The 19,582-nt window shown below is 34.3% G+C and overlaps 1 protein-coding gene across 1 annotated transcript in view; it reads right to left on the minus strand.

The window, feature by feature from the left end:
* Nucleotides 1–16,464, minus strand: part of LOC138694987 (ATP-binding cassette sub-family G member 4-like) — a 173,418-nt gene extending 156,954 nt beyond the window's left edge. Inside the window, exon 1 of the mRNA XM_069819232.1 lies at nucleotides 15,927–16,464. Within this exon, the coding sequence (XP_069675333.1) occupies nucleotides 15,927–15,955 (29 nt within the window). The 5' untranslated portion in view covers nucleotides 15,956–16,464. The remainder of the gene's footprint in view (nucleotides 1–15,926) is intronic.
* Nucleotides 16,465–19,582: the final 3,118 nt, after the last annotated feature.

Consider the following 19,582-nt stretch of genomic DNA (forward strand, 5'->3'; position numbering starts at 1 on the left):
TCCATTAGTCAAGTTCAAGGTTTTATGTAGTACAACGGCGGTTTTTTTAATGCATTAAAAGAAAATGAAGATGTAATAAGATAATAAACTAGGTTATCACGAGGAAATTAACAGGAAAAAAGGTGTGTTTCACGGAATACAATTAAAATGACGGAAAGTAAATTTCCGGTTAATGTTCGCCAAAGCGTAAAGTACGTAATTATGACGGCGTTGCTGTTTTATTTCTGGCCTATAGAAAAATACCTAGCCTTTTACGAAAAAAAACATTTAAGGACCATGAAATTATTCACCGCTTTCATATAGGCCTATTATTTTTTAACAATATTACGAATCAAAAACTGTCATATTATATAATTTTAACTACTACATGAACGAATCAAATCAAGCTAACCTAACCAAAGCTAACCTAACCTAACCAAAGCTAACCTAACCTAACCTAACCTAACCTAACCAAAGCTAATCTAACCTAACCAAAGCTAATCTAACCTAACCAAAGCTAATCTAAGCTAAGCTAATCTAAGCTAACCTAACATAACATAACTTCGTAAATGCAAGGCCTGTAACCGGAGCAAGAAGGGATCTCAATCATTTAATCTGCAAGTACACGCAAAAATAAATTCAAGTAAGGATCATGCTCCCACTGCATGAGAGGTCCGCGCATGCGCTACAGCAAAACTGTTTCTGTCCCGAGCCTCTCATCTAAGGCACTCGTCATAATTTACTCGCAATATTTACGCAAATACACATTGTCGCTAACAGTGGTGCTATCTCTCAATAATGTTCAGAACGAAGGAGGTAGAGAGAGAGAAAAAATTTCTCCCGCCAACTACGCCACACACCAACGTCATGTTTTTATGTTGGTGACATTGTGTATTTACTTAAATTTGGTGGTAAACGTAACGGCACGGTTCAAAGTGACCGTGCTAATTCTCCAGTATAGCGAAATATTTCAATATAACGAACTTCACTGCCTTGCCGAAAAAAAAAATCTACTTTTTTTTTTAAAGAAAAATATTTTTAATGTAGGATACAATTTGTTAGCAAATAGGGGCATATTTTACCTATATTATAACTAGAGTCCTGTGTTTAATTCCAGGGAACGGATTTATATGGACTAAAAATATATGAAATATGTAAATATATATGTAGTTATTTTTACCAAAATATGGAATTAAATATGGATTTTTACCAAAATATGGAATTAAATATGGACTTAAAATTATAAAAAAAATGACTATGTACGTTAAATATTGGTACATTTTAATCAAACTAAACAAAAAATATAATGGACGTACCTTATCTTCCAATGTAGTTTCAACAAAACACAATTTTTATTGTCTGTTACCATAACAATAGGTTACAAACATTTCTTTCAAGTGCTGAAAAGTGAATCTTCTTCTATTGTCTCTGAGGATAGATTTATACTGACTAAAAGAGCGTTCGACGTCACAAGAAGTAACTGGTACATAATTCAATTTCACAATGTCTGCTGGGGATAAGTCCAAGTTAATCTTCACTGTTGATTCACCACTCATCACAGCAACAACCTTTTGTAGTTCTTCATATCCAGGGTTTTTTGAAAGTACAGTGTCCACCTTAGCTCTTACTGCATCTGCAACTTTACCTCTACCACGATTCAGTTGTTCCACAGTACTATTTATAATTTCAAAACTTTCAGATAGTGAAAGGTGCCTATTTTGGAGACTTTTGAGCGTTTTTATGATGCATGAAAATGTATGCTGAATGTGAGCTAAGTCATTCTTCACACTTATGTCACAGGTAACTGTTTTCGCAGTATCAATTGAGACTGCATCTTCAGAGTCCAATGCAAGGAGAACATTGTTAATAGAGTCTATATGTTCGGCATAATATTCAACTGCTTCTAGCCATGTACCCCATCTAGTTAAAATTGGCTTTGGTGGCAATGGAATTTCAGGGTACATTTCTTTCAACACGTTAACTCTACTGGGAGCTTTGAGAAATACTTTTTTCACTGATGAAATCAACAAATCTACTTTAGGGAAATTGTCTCTGACCACTTCTGCCACACGATGAAATGCATGCGCCACACAAGTAAAATGAGTCAATTTAGGATATACAACAGATAATGCTTGTCCAGCTTTGACCATATAAGGGGCAGCATCGCTAATAAAGAATAACACATTATCGTACATAATACCCTTTGGCCACAGGATACCCATAGCTTCGTTGAACAGTTTAACTATAGTTTTGTTATTGCACTTTTCTAGAACATCACAATGTAAAAGAATTCGTTCAGAATATTGTTCACTTAACAAACCGATAACTACATTACCAACAAGTCTACCTTCTTTGTCGGGAGTCTCATCAATGGAAACCCAAATTGAACTATCTTTAATTTCATCTCTTATCTTCTGTATTGTCTCATCGTAGATGGATGGAGCATACGTCTTCCTAAGTGTTGACTCATCCGGGATTGTATGTTGAGTATATTTTTCAAGGAATTCCCTGAAGACCTTATTCTTTAGTTTGTAGAGAGGAATATCAGCAGAGATGAGAGAACGGCACAGGTCGATGTTAAACTCAGATCTTACATTCGATGTTGTTGGTTGTGTTAAAAACAATTGTCTCTGCTTGGAATTTAGTTGTTTGTTGGCCTGATGTTTACTAGTTGTAATGTGTTGTTGCACCAGGAACTTTTGTGTAGATGATACTGCACACTGACACAAATTACAAAATAATATTTTATTGTCAGTTGATAAACCATCTTCTTTAAATTCTGAAATGTAACTTGTTAGTTTTGATTTTAAATTGACTGAATGACGTACTTTTGGCATATTTACCGTCTTTATAGTATGATTTACAAAACTGAACCTATGTGTACTCTGACTGGCATTTAACTGTTGAGCTGCACAACTGAAGTCTGTTAAAAATTTTAAATTAAATTAATACAGTTTTGTAACTTACTTTCCCATTGTTGATAGGACTGCTAATTTTCAAATAACTCTGATGTTAAAGGGATTACTGAACATGTGTTTAAATCTCTATTGTTGAAATGTATTTTTAAAAGTTAATGGAATTTTGTTTTGTTTTATTGTTAAACCTAATATAATATGGACTGTTTTATATGAAATATGGAAAATATATGGAAATTAACGAAAATATGTACTAAACTCTAAAATATGGAAAAATATGGAAAATAAAAGTAGGATTTTTCAACCCTACACATTGTGAAACATAAAGATAATGCAAAATATAAATTATATTAGCTTTATAAGTAAATATGTATTTACATATAAATCCTTTCCCTGTGAATTACCTATAGTCACCATGCAACCCGCAACAATGTAACTGAGTATGAAGTATAGGTCAGTGACACTGAATCCCAGACATACAGTTCAGGTAGCAGTAAACTTGTCGAAACAAAACAAGAAGCGAGTAGTCAGTGTAAATAATTTTATTTTTATTGTGATTTAATATATTGTAATTTCCGCCATTCATTCGCTCGTTCATTTATTTGTTCATAATGAATTTCTAAAACCTAGCATTAACAGACGGAGACAAAAAAACCTACAAACAAACATAAATGAACCAAATATGAGATATCACGGCCGAGATATGTTTTATTCATTTCAATATTTATTTATTTATTTATTTATTTATTTATTTATTTATTTATTTATTTATTTATTTATTTTATTGTTAATAAATTTCAAATGAATACAAGTTAATATAATATAAACTAGCCCACTTCTGAATGAGGAAGACTCGTGCTCAGGAGGGGATTCCAATACAAACAAAAATAAAATTGAGAGTGAATAAATTACAAATTAAAAAATGTTAAATATCTTTAAACCCAAATTACAAATCCAATTCATTTTTTTGTATTAATTTGGAGAGGATTAGTGGTTAAAATAATATTAGAATAACATTTGTTTAATAATCTAGAACCTTGACTCATGCTATAATAAAAAGCTGCATTGGTTTTACATTTAGGTTCAGACAAACGCAGAGAATTCATATTTTTAGTTCTATATTTATGTTACGTTAATAAGATTTCTGTGAAAATATTTTAATAAAATAAAATAATACATTTGTTTAATGCTGAAACTTCGAAATGTTTAAATAACAATTCAGTTGGGTAATCTTTCTGCTTTTTTAAACAAATTTTTATTTTTTAATACTTTTTATGTAGTAAAATTAACGGATAAAGGTTGGATTTATATGTTCCACCCCAACCTATAATACCATACATAAATATAGATTGAAATAATGCTAAATAAATTATATGTAAACATTCAATTGACAAAATATTTCTCTGAACAACAAAGTAATATTATAATGTTTTACGTAACTTATTACAAATATAATGAATATGATTAACCATTTTAAATGATTATTACCTCATTAACTTCATTAATAACTGAACAACTGCAATTTATATCGGAACAATCAAAATTATTATCTGATTTTGAATTGTGGTTATTGAAATTTCAATTCTTTCAACAACTTGTCATACTTCTAAACTCATTTTCACTTTGATAATCTATTTCTTTCAAAATGTGCAATTTAAATATTCAAAACTCTGTAAATACGAAAAAAATAAAGAGCATTGGTTTTGATTTTGGACGAAAAATATATTACGAAACAAAGAATCTAGATGCGGTTTACTTATTGTGAGAATAATCTTCAGTTGCCCATAAGGTGGCTTTAAATAAATATTAGTTTGTTATTAAATCCAAGAGACAGTATATTTTGTACCTGTTCCTGTTTTGTATTCCTATTGTTCAGTGCTTATACAGACAGACGCATGAATAAGCAGATGTAAACAAACGAAACGGGGCGAAGCTAGTATGATCCATGTACACATAACTTGTACTCAAAGTAACCAAATACAGGACTTTTAATTATAATAATATTGCAATTGCATAGTGGTCATATGCTCATTAATATCTAGCTAATATAGTAGGTCTACTGTGACGCAGATGTCTCAGAATTTTGTGTTAGTTTTTTTTCATAGTTATTCCCTTGTTCTCCCCATTTAGTATCCTTCCACCAATCACAGCTCACTAATCTCATAACATGGCTCCTCCAATCACAGCTCACTAATCTTACTGCGTACAGTAGGTTTAATTTTTACTTAATCAATAAAAGAAATGCTCCTCTCTTCTTAACTTTACAATTAACTGTCTAGCTTTTATTAATCAGTTTATCTTTTAGTACTTTGATGTTTATTGTATTTGTAAATTTAATATTAATTGTAATTGTATTCTTAATATTGTGGTTGTAATCCCCTGGTAGAGGGGAAGAGAAGGCCTGATGGCCTTATCTCTACCAGGTTAAATAAATAATAACCACAACATGGCTTCCCAAACAACGTAACACCTAGTATTTCATAAAACTTTAATGTTATACTTTTCCTAAACTTTCTTTAAATTTTTTCTTTTGAAATGTAATGCAAGTTAGCTTTCTATTTTATTTAAAGGCATTTTTCCAAACCTACATGCAAAATATTTAGAATTTACACGGCGTAATTAGAGGTAAATGAACAAGCATGTTATATATATATATATATATATATATATATATATTTTTTTTCGTTAGACAAGAAACGATTTGGATGTAGTGAAATTTCACTATAATTATAAGGAAGTATAGTAGTTTCAGAGGTCCCTAGGATTAAGTTATAATGTTATTTTACTGTACTCGTACTTCGCTAGTTACAACTATCGTTTTGCATAGTAACCATAAACATTATAAAGAAAATCACAGAGCGATACAAAAAAAAACATGATCTTTCAGATGATATTAAAAACTATACGGCGCCATTTAAATCTGTTCAATTACGTCATAACTCACACAACAATAATCGCAAAAAATAGTCTTCATAAAAATTCCTTTCTAAATACAAGGTTTGACGTGACTATGCTTCTAGTCCAAAACTGCTTCATTCAATTTTAATTGCAATTAGGCCTATGTGACACTTTTGAAAATCCATGTATTTCACATATTTGCAGAAAGAATAAACGGTTCTATATTTGAACAGAGGTCGCGACACCAAAACCTTTGTATACCATGGAATATAGGTTAAAGCACATGCATATCGACGCAACGCACTGTCAGCTAGATAGCAATTACTATGATAACTACAATGTTAACTCATAAAACGCTTGTTTTCGGAAGATATGTAAGTGAATTATGCCGTCATTTGTTACTATTAAATAACAGAAGTAATGTATTATTACTAACGAGTTAGTTAGTGAGGTTTAAAAAGGGCGCGTCAGCATCTATGGCTATTTGCGCCCTTATTACTAACGATATACAAGTATTGTGTATTACGAGTTAAAAAAAATGACAAGAGATTTGAGATAATCTCTATGATAGCGTGTTAACATCTATATAGCGATTAGGGTACTGGAATTAGGATAAATAAATACAATTTGATGCTAGGTTTAAGTGTGGCTAATGAACGGAATATAATATCTTTGCTTCAATCATCGAAGAGCCCCTGTATATATGCTACTTGTGGACAGTCGTGTGAAACTGTTGCCTACATACAGGTGGACTCCCAACAACACTCGCTCCAAATTCCATTAATGTTTGGCGAGGGCGATAAATTAATAAACTAATTGTATAGTCTTAGGCAGAAATTGGAGCTATGTCTTAGACCAGATTCGGTATTACGCTTAGATTCAATTGGTGGCACAGAAATAACATAATATTTGACTAATACTCGGTTTCGTCTTTGTGGTAATATTTTAATAATATATATTCATAGTTCTTTTTTTATCTCTAACTGGTCGTTATTCATATATAATTATGGTCTTTTATTCTCCACGTACAGCCAAGTATTAACGCACAGGTACTGGATATAAGTTGTTCCACTGTTTAAAAAAATTGAATGCAGACAAGTAACAGATTGTATAAAAATTAGCGATGTTATATCAAAACAATTAAAAATCCCCACCTGACTGGGAATTGAACCGAGCCTCCCCACCCCCATCCTCCAGCATGTTACCGACTGCTCACCGGGACAAACGGTACGGAGACGGCACGAAGAGAGACATACAACCGCCCGACTTGAACTCAAAGGAGACAGCACACATACAAATTTACTGGTGTGAATCGCTCTTCAATACTTAAACTTTTTCACCATCAAGACTGTATATTTTTGCTTTTACCTTTCCAAGAACACTCCCGAGCACAACTTTGGCTTTTTTTCGGAGTGAGCTAGGCAATTATAAATTACCGGTATATAATTTTAAATTGTTGTAAAAGAGCTCAATACATTACTTACTTACTTACTTACTGGCTTTTAAGGAACCCGAGGTTCATTGCCGCCCTCACATAAGCCCGCCATTGGTCCCTATCCTGAGCAAGATCAATCCAGTCTCTATCATCATATCCCACCTCCCTCAAATCCATTTTAATATTATCCTCCCAACTACGTCTCGGCCTCCCTAAAGGTCTTTTTCCCTTCGGTCTCCCAACTAACACCCTATATGCATTTCTGGATTCGCCCATACGTGCTACATGCCCTGCTCGATTTAATGTTCCTAATTATGTCAGGTGAAGAATAATGCGTGCAGTTCTGCGTTGTGTAACTTTCTCCATTCTCCTGTAACTTCAACCCGCTTAGCCCCAAATATTTTCCTAAGCACCTTATTCTCAAACACCCTTAATCTCTGTTCCTCTCTCAGAGTGAGAGTCCAAGTTTCACAACCATACAGAACAACCGGTAATATAACTGTTTTATAAATTCTAACTTTCAGATTTTTTAACAGCAGACTGGATGATAAGAGCTTCTCAACCGAATAATAACACGCATTTCCCATATTTATTCTGCGTTTAATTTCCTCCCGAGTGTCATTTATATTTGTTACTGTTGCCCCAAGATATTTGAATTTTTCCACCTCTTCGAAGGATAAATCTCCAATTTTTATATTTCCATTTCGTACAATATTCTGGTCACGAGACATAATCATATACTCTGTCTTTTCGGGATTTACTTCCAAACCGATCGCTTTACTTGCTTCAAGTAAAATTTCCGTGTTTTCCCTAATCGTTTGTGTATTTTCTCCTAACATATTCACGTCATCCGCATAGACAAGAAGCTGATGTAACCCGTTCAATTACAAACCCTGCCTGTTATCCTGAACTTTCCTAATGGCATAATCTAAAGCGAAGTTAAAAAAAGAAAAGGTGATAGTGCATCTCCCTGCTTTAGCCCGCAGTGAATTGGAAAAACATCAGATAGAAACTGACCTATACGGACTCTGCTGTATGTTTCACTGAGACACATTTTAATTAATCGAACTAGTTTCTTGGGAATACCAAATTCAATAAGAATACCATATAATACTTCCCTCTTAACCGAGTCATATGCCTTTTTGAAATCTATGAATAACCGATGTACTGTACCCTTATACTCCCATTTTTTCTCCATTATCTGTCGAATACAAAAAATCTGATCAATAGTCGATCTATTACGCCGAAAACCGCACTGATGATCCCCAATAATTTCATCTACGTACGGAGTTAATCTTCTCAAAAGAATATTGGACAAAATTTTGTACGACGTCAACAAAAATGATATTCCTCGAAAGTTACCACAGTTGGTTTTGTCCCCCTTTTTAAAAATAGGTACAATTATGGACTCCTTCCATTGTTCTGGTACAATTTCCTTTTCCCAAATAGCAAGTACAAGTTTATAAATTTCGCTATATAATGCACTTCCACCCTCTTGTATTAATTCTGCTGGAATTTGATCGATACCTGGAGACTTGTACTTTTTCAGATTTTCTATCGCAATTTCGACTTCTGAAAGCGTGGGCTCGGATATAAATGGCTCAGCAGTTTGTATTTCAATTTCGTCCCGATCATTTCTACTTGCCCTATGCACATTTAGTAGTTGCGCAAAATAGTTTATCCATCTGTTTAGGATTGATGGAGAGTCTGCAAGCAAGTCACCATTCTCATCCTTGATCACGTTTACCCTTGGCTGATATCCGTTCTTAAATTCCTTTATACCCTTATATAAATCTCGAATGTTTTTATTCTTACTATTTGTTTCTACCTCATTCAGTTTTTCCTTCAAGTAATCTCTCTTTTTTATTCCTAAGTGTACGACTTGCTTCCCGTCTTTCATTGAAATAATTATTTCTATTCTCCTCAACTGGATCCTGTAAGAATTTCAATTTTCAAGTTTCCTTCTTTCTACTACCATGCAACAATCTTGCTCAATACATTATTATTATTCTTATTATTATTATTATTATTATTATTATTATTATTATTATTATTATTATTATTCCGACAAAATCTGCCCTATAATCGCTCTGTCCATCAAGAATCTCAAAGGACCTTCCCGGAAATGAACACAGTTCCTCTTCAGTGATAAGTTCAATTGATTTAGCTAAGGCTGGAATTTATCACAATGCTGAACATTATACCATAGTCTAGTATATACAGTCACGAAGCTCAATACGTAGTAAATATGCATCCATAGATAGTTGCTAACCACTAGGATTGCTACTATCGCTTCATCACATACAATGTGAAACAGTACCGGCACAGTCTACTGTTCCTAGTACCGTCATAAACTCAAGCTTCGTGACGGTATATACTAGACAGTGATTACACTGTCTTACGTGACCGGAACAAATTTATCGAGTACCAACACTTGAAAAGAAACTCCTTAAAACTCTCCTCTGTGGGCAATCCTCCAACATCGCATAAACAATAAAAAACCTAACTCCAATGAAACGCGTACAGACAAAATCTCTATCACTGGACAGTAAGATAAGTAAAATGGCGGAAACAAAGTACAAAGTTGTTACCAGCGTAATTAAATACAGACCACGCTAATTAAGTTTAGACTCTTTCTTGGCCTGAGGCCGCCAATGGCCTTAATCCTGCACACAGCTGGAACAGGTTATGGCAGAGTCGCCAGTTTCATGTACAGAAATCGGCCAATAAAACCAAGAACTTGAAATCTTTTGTTTTACCCTCTAGATGTAATTAGCACTTTAACGCCGCCTGGAAAATCTTGTGTAAGACATCCACTGTCAACTGTTTCCTTAACATTTTTTTTAATGGGCCAGTTCTTAGGTAATCTTTTCCTTCAATGATGTTCCCGTAAGTTAAAGTTGACTGTTTAGCTTATAATGCTAGAAAATGGCTTCGTGGAGAAAAAGGGAGGGGGATTTGTATTAACCTAAGGCCGGTAATCTTTCAAGAGCACTGCACCAAATTAATTCTACGAAGTGACTTTGCATGCCTGCTACACTTTTTCCAATACACTTAAGTCGAAATTTCCATGGTAAAAATAAAAAGAACAATTTGGTAGATTTACAGATAGAGAATAAATTAAATTAAAACAAAATAATTGTACTAAGCTCGTCAAGTCCGTTTTAGTTGCACAGAATGAACACTGTATTAAGTTATTTTAAACTAGGTTAAAAGTAAGGGACGAATGTTTAAGGAAATGAAAACAGTTAATAATAATAATAATAATAATAATAATAATAATAATAATAATAATAATAATAATAACGATAATAATTTTTAATAAACTTCATTTATTCAGCTTTCTCCAAGTGGAGGCTACCTAGAAGACAATAATTGCATTTTTTTAATAAATGGTAGGTAAACAATTATAATGAAAAAAGAGAAAACAATGAAGAAGGAAAAGAAAAAGAAATAACGCAACTACAAATAATTGAAAATGATTTAACAAATTATCATTAATTCTAGAAGAAACATCAAATCTTCCTAGTATCTATTTGTCATCAGGTGAACGCAATCATCTATTCAGCATTAGTTGCAGGACCCAACCTATTTATTTTATTTTAAAGTAATAAATACTACACTGCTTACAATAACTAGACTATAGGCCTATTATACATAATAGAGTAGCATGGATACTTAGCTTAAGTCATTGTTAACTATTTTTTTTATTGCAACTAACTTAGTCTGGATTAATTAGGTTAACTTACAGTATTTGTTTAAAAAAACTCCGGGTTAATTGGACCTTACATTATATTCATGTCACTATATTCTGAACTTGTTTCATAAAAAATTTTTTTGCCTCATATTACCTTTTAACTATTTTAACATCCTTCATGAAGATGAACTGTACAATCAGCATCATATTTCTTTGATGAGTGAATTTACTCTAGAAGGGTTTGTCTTTCCTTCAGGAAACTATAGAAATGACATTTTGTGATTAACATGGTCTCTATTGAATTCATTACGGTGACATCTGATGGACACAACATAGAATTAATCAATATTTTACGTGTTTATTAAATCAATTAAAAGAAAAATAAATATTTGAGTCCCGAGCATACTTTTATCGGGACAGGAGACAAGAGCCTGAAAAAAGGGTCAATCCCGTTAAAAACGGGACATCTGGTCACCCTATTCTTAGCATTTTTAAAGATTCCATTGCATGGCTTCAACCATGCATCTGCAGTCTTCTGCTGATGTCAACGGACATCAAAGCCAGGAAAATTTCCTGTTCTCAAACTGTCAGGAATAAACACCTAGTCTATCTAACAAGATCGTTATGGTCACAGATATAAGAATAAAACAGGTTTATAATGCCACAAAACTACCAGGGAACAAGATGACTGGTACGTGATACGGTGTGATTCCTCTTATTTCATACTAGTTACGTTAAAATTCTCTTACGTCAACTGTGACTGTAGCACCGTGAAAGAAATTCCGAAAAGGAAACGACTAAACTAGCAGAGCTAATGGAATAACCATCTCTTGTTACAGGATCATCAGTATGATTCCTGCCAAAACAAAAATGATTCTCCTCTCAACGACAGCCAACTGGATCTCCATCAAACGAAAAATAATATTCTAAGTGCATACATTTTATATTCCCTCGCGTGGTGCACTGCTGCTTCCACTCTACATCTCTAGAAAAGGAAATGAACTGCATTGCAGAATATTAAATTTCAGACATGTATAAATTTCACTTGCTCTAGAGTATGCCATTAGGAAAGTCCAGAATAACAGAGAGGGTTTGGAATTGAACAGGTTACATCAGCTGCTTGTCTATGCGGATGACGTGAATATGTTAGGAGAAAATCCACAAACGATTAGGGAAAACACGGGAATTTTACTGGAAGCAAGTAAAGAGATAGGTTTGGAAGTAAATCCCGAAAAGACAAAGTATATGATTATGTCTCGTGACCAGAATATTGTACGAAATGGAAATATAAAAATTGGAAATTTATCTTTTGAAGAGGTGGAGAAGTTCAAGTATCTGGGAGCAACAGTAACAAATATAAATGATACTCGGGAGGAAATTAAACACAGAATAAATATGGGAAATGTCTGTTATTATTCGGTTGAGAAACTTTTATCATCCAGTCTGCTGTCGAAAATTATAAAAGTTAGAATTTATAAAACAGTTATATGTATGTGTGTATTTATTTACACTGCAAGTGGGCAAGCACCCGGTGGCAGTGGTAAAACACCCGGTGGCAGTGGTTGTTCTGGTTACCAGTTGTTCTGTATGGTTGTGAAACTTGAACTCTCACTTTGAGAGAGGAACAGAGATTAAGGGTGTTTGAGAATAAGGTGCTTAGGAAAATATTTGGGGCTAAGAGGGATGAAGTTACAGGAGAATGGAGAAAGTTACACAACACAGAACTGCACGCATTGTATTCTTCACCTGACATAATTAGGAACATTAAATCCAGACGTTTGAGATGGGCAGGGCATGTAGCTCGTATGGGCGAATCCAGAAATGCATATAGAGTGTTAGTTGGGAGGCCGGAGGGAAAAAGACCTTTAGGGAGGCCGAGACGTAGATGGGAAGATAATATTAAAATGGATTTGAGGAAGGTGGGATATGATGATAGAGGATAGGGACCAATGGCGGGCTTATGTGAGGGTGGCAATGAACCTCCGGGTTCCTTAAAACCCAGTAAGTAAGTAAGTATAAATTTCACTTATGATAACGATAAGCACTTTTAGATTCAGCTATTCTATCAATAGTCTCTAAACACACACCTTCACCTCAAACAGCAGAAATAACTAAAATGCTCTCTCAATTAATATCACCCAATAAAAGAATTGTATTCTAATGGATACCATCCCATTGTGGAATCCTGGGAAACGAGAATGCGGATGCTTTAGCAAAGAAGGGCAGCACTGCTACTTACAGACCTGTTACTAAATCTACGTATTACTCTGTGAAAAGATTTATTAAGTCTACATACTTAGACTTCAACAAACAAAATTTGGTAACACAATCTCAAGGGAAAAAATGGAACTCTATGCATCATAATCCACAGTTAATTCCCGAATTACCACGAAAATCGTCTGTAGCTGCATTTAGATTGGCAACAGACCATGATTGTTTGGCCAAACACCTGCATAGAATTGGAATATATCAGTCCCCTAACTGCCCATTGTGCAACTAAAACCAAGAAATGGATTCAGAACACCTCAAAATCTGTGCTTCGTGGGTGGCCATGATAATATCTTTGAAAAATATTGGAGTGCAAGAGGTCAAATGACTTTATTGTCGAACGCCTGGCATTAGAAAACAACAACAACTTTTAGATTCATTCAAAGCAGTTTTTATATATAAAATGTAATACACGCAAAACTAATTTGTGAATATTTTTATTTACACATGTAAAATTATGCAGGCACATTTTAAGATTGTGTTTGAAACACAGTAAATATGAATTAATAGTTAGGTTAATACCAAACATAGGTCTGTGACAATATTTCTTGACAATATTCTTACCCCGTAATTAACAGGGTTTCATACATGTTGATGTACCGGTATGTGGTATATACTCTTCCTGGTTCATTACATACTCTTAACACACAGCAAGGCACACTAAAATTCCAATGTATACTGTATATAAAAACGTTTTGTGACCCAATCATTTCGCAGCAACAAATCTAAATTTTGTAACAGTTTATCTTCAGAGAAAATTAGAAATTAAACCTAAATCTTGAAAGTCTAATCTAAGTTTAAAGTAGCCTATTTCTCAAATTTCATATTTATTGGGTGTTTATTCTTCCAACACACACTGACCTTTCCAGCGACAACAAAACGAAACTTCAACGTGCTCATAATTTGTGTGTACGTTTTGTAAGCAATGTTCGTAAATATGATCACATCACCCCACTCCTGGAAGCAATAGGTTGGCTTAAACTAGATAAGAAAATAAATTTATATTCACTTCTCCTTCTCTTCGAAATCTTGAACTCTTCTATTCTTTCGTACCTGTCGTCTCGCTTCACTTACCTTTCTTCCCACCACAATCTGAACACAAGCTCTCGCCATGAAACAATACTAACAATACCATCCCATCGCACCTCCTCATACTCATCCTCTTTCACAATAGCCCTCCCAAGACTCTGGAATTCGTTACCTGCTAGCATCAGGGACTGTCGAAATAAAATTCAATTCAAACGCAAACTTACTAGGCACTTGGTCAGTAATTGAGACTCGTTCAGACATGGTTTCTTGTAAATAGTTCTCTTAATCTATCACAAAATATTTCAATATCCGGTAATTTCATCACTATAGAATTTTGTTATTGTAGGTTTAATTTGTAATTTAGTAAATACAAAAATATTCTTTGTTCTTAACTTCTATGATAAAATGTCTAGCTTTCATTAATCAGGTATTCTTGTCGTACTTTAATTTTTATTGTAATTGTAATTGTAAATTTAATATTAATTGTAATCTTATTGTTCATGTTATAGTTGTAATCCCCTAGTAGAGGGGCAGAGAAGGCCTGACGGCCTTATCTCTACCAGGTTAAATAAATAAATACTAATAGGCTACTAAATACTAAATGAAAACTATTTTCCCTTCATTCACAGAATTCACTCTTGTCCAATAAATTCTAATCCCTATCAGTCCTTTTCATAGATCTACGCCTAAACAGTTCACACCAGTGTGGTTCAGTTCCATGTATCACTTAAAAGACAGTGCAAGAACTGCAGTGAAAAAAATACAGAAATAACAATTTACAAAGCTAAATAAGAAAGCTTGAGAAAAAAAATTTCCTGGCGTTGAACAACTACTCATGTCATTAGAAAACTACTTACACATCACTACATTCAAGAAACCATTAAGAATTTTTTTTTTAACTTTCTCCTTCACTCTCAGTTGCATAGTAACCACATTTATTTCATGCCAAAGCATCCTATTTTGTTAAGTTTAGCCTAACTTACTTACAAATGGCTTTTAGAGAATTAAAAAGGTCTACATCATAAAATTGTATAGGCCTACACAGAAAGCCAGTTATATAAATAGGTAGGCCTTCTAGAAAACTTTGCGTTTTTCTGGAATAAAGATCTAATTTCTACTTCCAAAATCACTGGAACTACCTAACTACCAAATACGCTTCAATCCTAGGGCAACATTTAATACGATAGTGAACCAGAATATGTATAGGAATAAAATTATTTTAGTCACATAGCTACATCAACATGTCACAATGGAGACAGACTAGTATCATGTTAAATATTCTTCTGTCCTATGGCAATATTAATTACTCAATACTGAATATAGAAATAAAATTATCTTAGATACACGTCACACTAGAAACAGAAAATTTTAATTATGTGACAGGGCGCATAGCCTACTTAGATTAACTTTCAATAGCATTACATGTTGGATGTCGCAATTACCCTTATTATGTAGCAGGCGTGAATTTATCAAATGTAATTAGTTTTTGTTAAAATGTATAATTAAATAATATTGGAAGCGTTAAACACGTTGTTTCAATGCTCAGAAATACGTAGACTATAACATTACCATAGGGTCTACAAGTCGAAGCTGAACGTAACCTCATTTTTGATAGGTGCAATATGAATTACATAAATATATGTTAAATAAAGTAAATTAAATATTCCAGAAATATATAGAGCGTAATAAATTTATTTATCTGTACCTGTTGTTGTTGAGAATGAAGGAGTCCATTATGTGGAGCACTGCATACGCAACTGGCGATTGGAAATCTCCACTCAACTCTCACTACGAATAGGGTTAAGCAGTAGATAAGCAAAGTCCATTGGGTCCAATCCACTTTACAACCTTCGCAGCTTCACAGGTCGTTGAAAAATAAAGATAACTTGTTGCAAACGGGAATAAAGTTCACTTTAATGAAAACTTTATTGTAACTGTAAACGTATTCAAAATAACAACAAAACAACCGAAAACCGAATTCCTGTTGTCATTGATCATATGGAGTTCTGTTCTATGTCGTCAGGTTTGCTATCAAAAATAGACGTTTTTATTATAGAAATTTCACTCATATAGAACATAGACTCTTATTTTTGTCTTTGATAGGTCTACATTATATTAATTTATAACGCTAAATGCTCAACCACTGACTAATGCTTCTATTAATACGAGAATATTTTCAATATTCACAAACCATTGACAAATAGTTTGACAGCTTCCACTGCAGTAGGTCTATTTTCGAAAAAAAAAATGTGTGTGTAAAATATGTAAAAAACAAAGTTAAAGCCGAGCAAACCCGTAAACCAACGCGGAAAAAAATAATGTATTCATTTAATAAGAATTACGGAATTGGCATTTTCAACGGTTGCATTATTACTCAAACACTCAGACTTCATACATCATTATGCGAGTGTCATTCTTGTGAAACGACTTCTTTCTTCAACTCTTGTAAATTAAAATTTAATTAATTTAACCCAAAGTCAACCATCATCACTTCGTAATATTTTGACATATAACTTCTACGCCATCTAGACTAAACACGCAGAACTCGTAATCCACGGCCGACTTGATGCTACCTTGAATATCGAGTAGGCCGTCGTAAATCATGACCAATCGCGGTTATTTAGCAAGTTTTTTAAACTAATGGCGGGTACTTCGATTGCATGTCGTTCTTGCGCGCAACTTCATCACTTCTTTCCAGACAGAACTAGATGCGAGGTAACTAATTTCTTCCATCCTTGTTAGAAATCTGGAAATGGAATATGTTCACATTTGCATTCAGTTGTTTACCATCAGTTCTGCTCTCCTCTTCTACAAGACATGTTAATATATTGTAAGTTTTATACTAAATAACAATGTAATTTTTATTATTTCAACAATTACTCTTCACTCTCTACAATTTAATTCTGCTCCCGTCAACAATGGGATTTGCTCTCCACACAGTAACACAGTATTCGTTCTTGCACTCCACAGACGACAAAGACTATTTACTTGGATTATTGAGAACAATGAACTGTTAATTTTTACTAATGTTCACAAAGCACTATTTACAAATCAGAACTGTCAGTTTTCAGTTCTTCTAGATCAGTCACTCAAGTTCACAGTATCTCGAACCACAGACCTTCAGAGACAGTCCACTGTATTCGAACTCAGGTCCCTCCAACTGCGGTCCACTGCACTCGAACTCAGGCCTTCGGATGCTCACACAATTGCGGGCACACACTCAAGTCGAACTCCGGTACACAAGACTGGCTGGCTTGCTGTCCATTGACTGTAACAACACTGACTTACTGACTGACTTTCAAGTTCACTCGCGTGCCGTAATTTATACCCACAGCGACGTAGACGAGAAAGTTCGAGTTCTGGATATTTCCACTTCGACGGACTTCTGGACGATTCTGTTCGGGAGGGTCCGTCCCCCCCTTCACTCCGCACGTAGCAATTTGCTTCCTTCCCTTCTCGGCAAGCAGCAGATGCGCGCGCAACCTCCCCTCGCCGCGTTGCCGAGTACACTGCCCCTCTGCCCTCTCAGCATGCAGACGCTCCCTGTACGTTCGCTACACCTAAGCGACCAACGCTTCGTCTGCCACGCGCCCTGTCGGACACGTGTTCGAACCCCGGTGCAGCTGTCACAATATGCTTGGCAAAAATGTGGATACAATACAGGAAGAAGAATAAACTCCTTCAAAAATGTACTTCAAACGCTGTTGCATGTGGCAAATAGTGTCTAAGTGTCAAGAAGCAGCCATTATAAGATGCCTGTATTGTGAAAAGATGCTGTGTTCTGAACATTTCTAGGTGAACCTGCATTACCATGTGTGAACATAATAGGTGAGTTTACCCTAAATATTATCCATTTCGTCTTAAATGCAAATGTGAACATATTCCACTTCTAGATTTCTAACAGGGATGGAAGAAAGTAGTTATCTCGCCTCTAGTGCTCTCTGCAAGAATGACATGCAATTCATATTTTTTTAATTTCTGTATTTTTCACGAATATGCAATTCCGAATGAGAGACCTTCACCATCATTTTCAGGAACTTTAAATCAGTCTACATTAACACTTTCAGTCAAATCCATCATGCCCTACTGAAAATCCTATCTTGTCAGATTAAATATTTTACTATTGTTGCCAAGTAAATAAAAATCTTGAGTAACTTGTAGAAAGTCAGCGCTACAGCAGTAGAAAGATTAAGATCGATTATGTACAATAAAAACACTTCTTAACCTTATTGAAGATATAATTTCACAAGAAATACTACATTTAGACCTTTGGCAAAGTGTATCAACATCGGTTAAAAATGCAGTAATCGTAGATTATGAAACGACGGTTAAACAGTAACAGTGGTTAAAATGTAATTTGTGTGCACCATTCATAATCACAGATTACTTAAACATGGCTAGCTGACACCTCATTTAACCAGAGTAAAGTCTATGCTAGTGTACTGTTTCTACAAAATGACTAAAGGAAAGCATCCATACCGCTGTAAAGATAATAGTCAACGTCTAAAAATGACTGCGCTCACTCTGTTCTACATCGAAATGAACGTGTCCTACATTTTCGCTTTGCATTTGTTTGCCTTTGGGTGCTGTTATATTTGCGAGTTGCATTTCTTTGCTGTTAGGTTAAAATCGTACAAAATAGAAAATTGAATGCAAAAATGATTATATCCCAATGTGTGGTTGGAGTGTCGCTAGACTTAATTACTAGAATTTAAATATATTATATAAAAAGATGGAATATCTATAAAGGAAAAGGATGCAGAAGATTAATAGGAATGTGTATACGATCAAGCACCTCATACACTAGGGAACTGTTCATTATCCTAAGATCCATAAATAACCTCTCTTTCTTCAGCCAGTGACATAGAGAAAGAGATATTCGAGTATTCCCTCTTAAAATACAGAAAATATCAGTTACATAGAATCGTAATACAAGCAGCCGAACCATAGGAGAAATATGACTTTTTGTGTTATTTCAAGTGATCCATTTGTAGATTTTGATAAACGAAATCCCTCCTGAAATTTTCTGTCACCTAATTCCTCGTAAGAATTCTCTCTTTCCACTAAAGAAACTTCACGCTCACGCTCTATCCAAGTAATTCAAGTACTGTATAATAATAATCGTCTTCGAAATAAACATCGTGGCTCTGGCCACCATTTTGCTTCACTTGCTCTACTAATCACTGGTTATCTCTTTTAACCGCTCGAATATGGCCGGTTAGAGATTACTGTAGTTAACCTCCTATTTAAGTCGTAACCGAGGTCGATCCACTGCAAAAATGCTTAACCAGAGGTTAGGTGACAATTTTAACCAGTGGTTACACTAACTGACGTTGATGCATGTGGGCACTTGTGTAACGA

This window comes from Periplaneta americana, chromosome 2 (assembly GCF_040183065.1).
Source record: "Periplaneta americana isolate PAMFEO1 chromosome 2, P.americana_PAMFEO1_priV1, whole genome shotgun sequence".
In the NCBI taxonomy this organism is placed as follows: Eukaryota; Metazoa; Arthropoda; class Insecta; order Blattodea; family Blattidae; genus Periplaneta; species Periplaneta americana.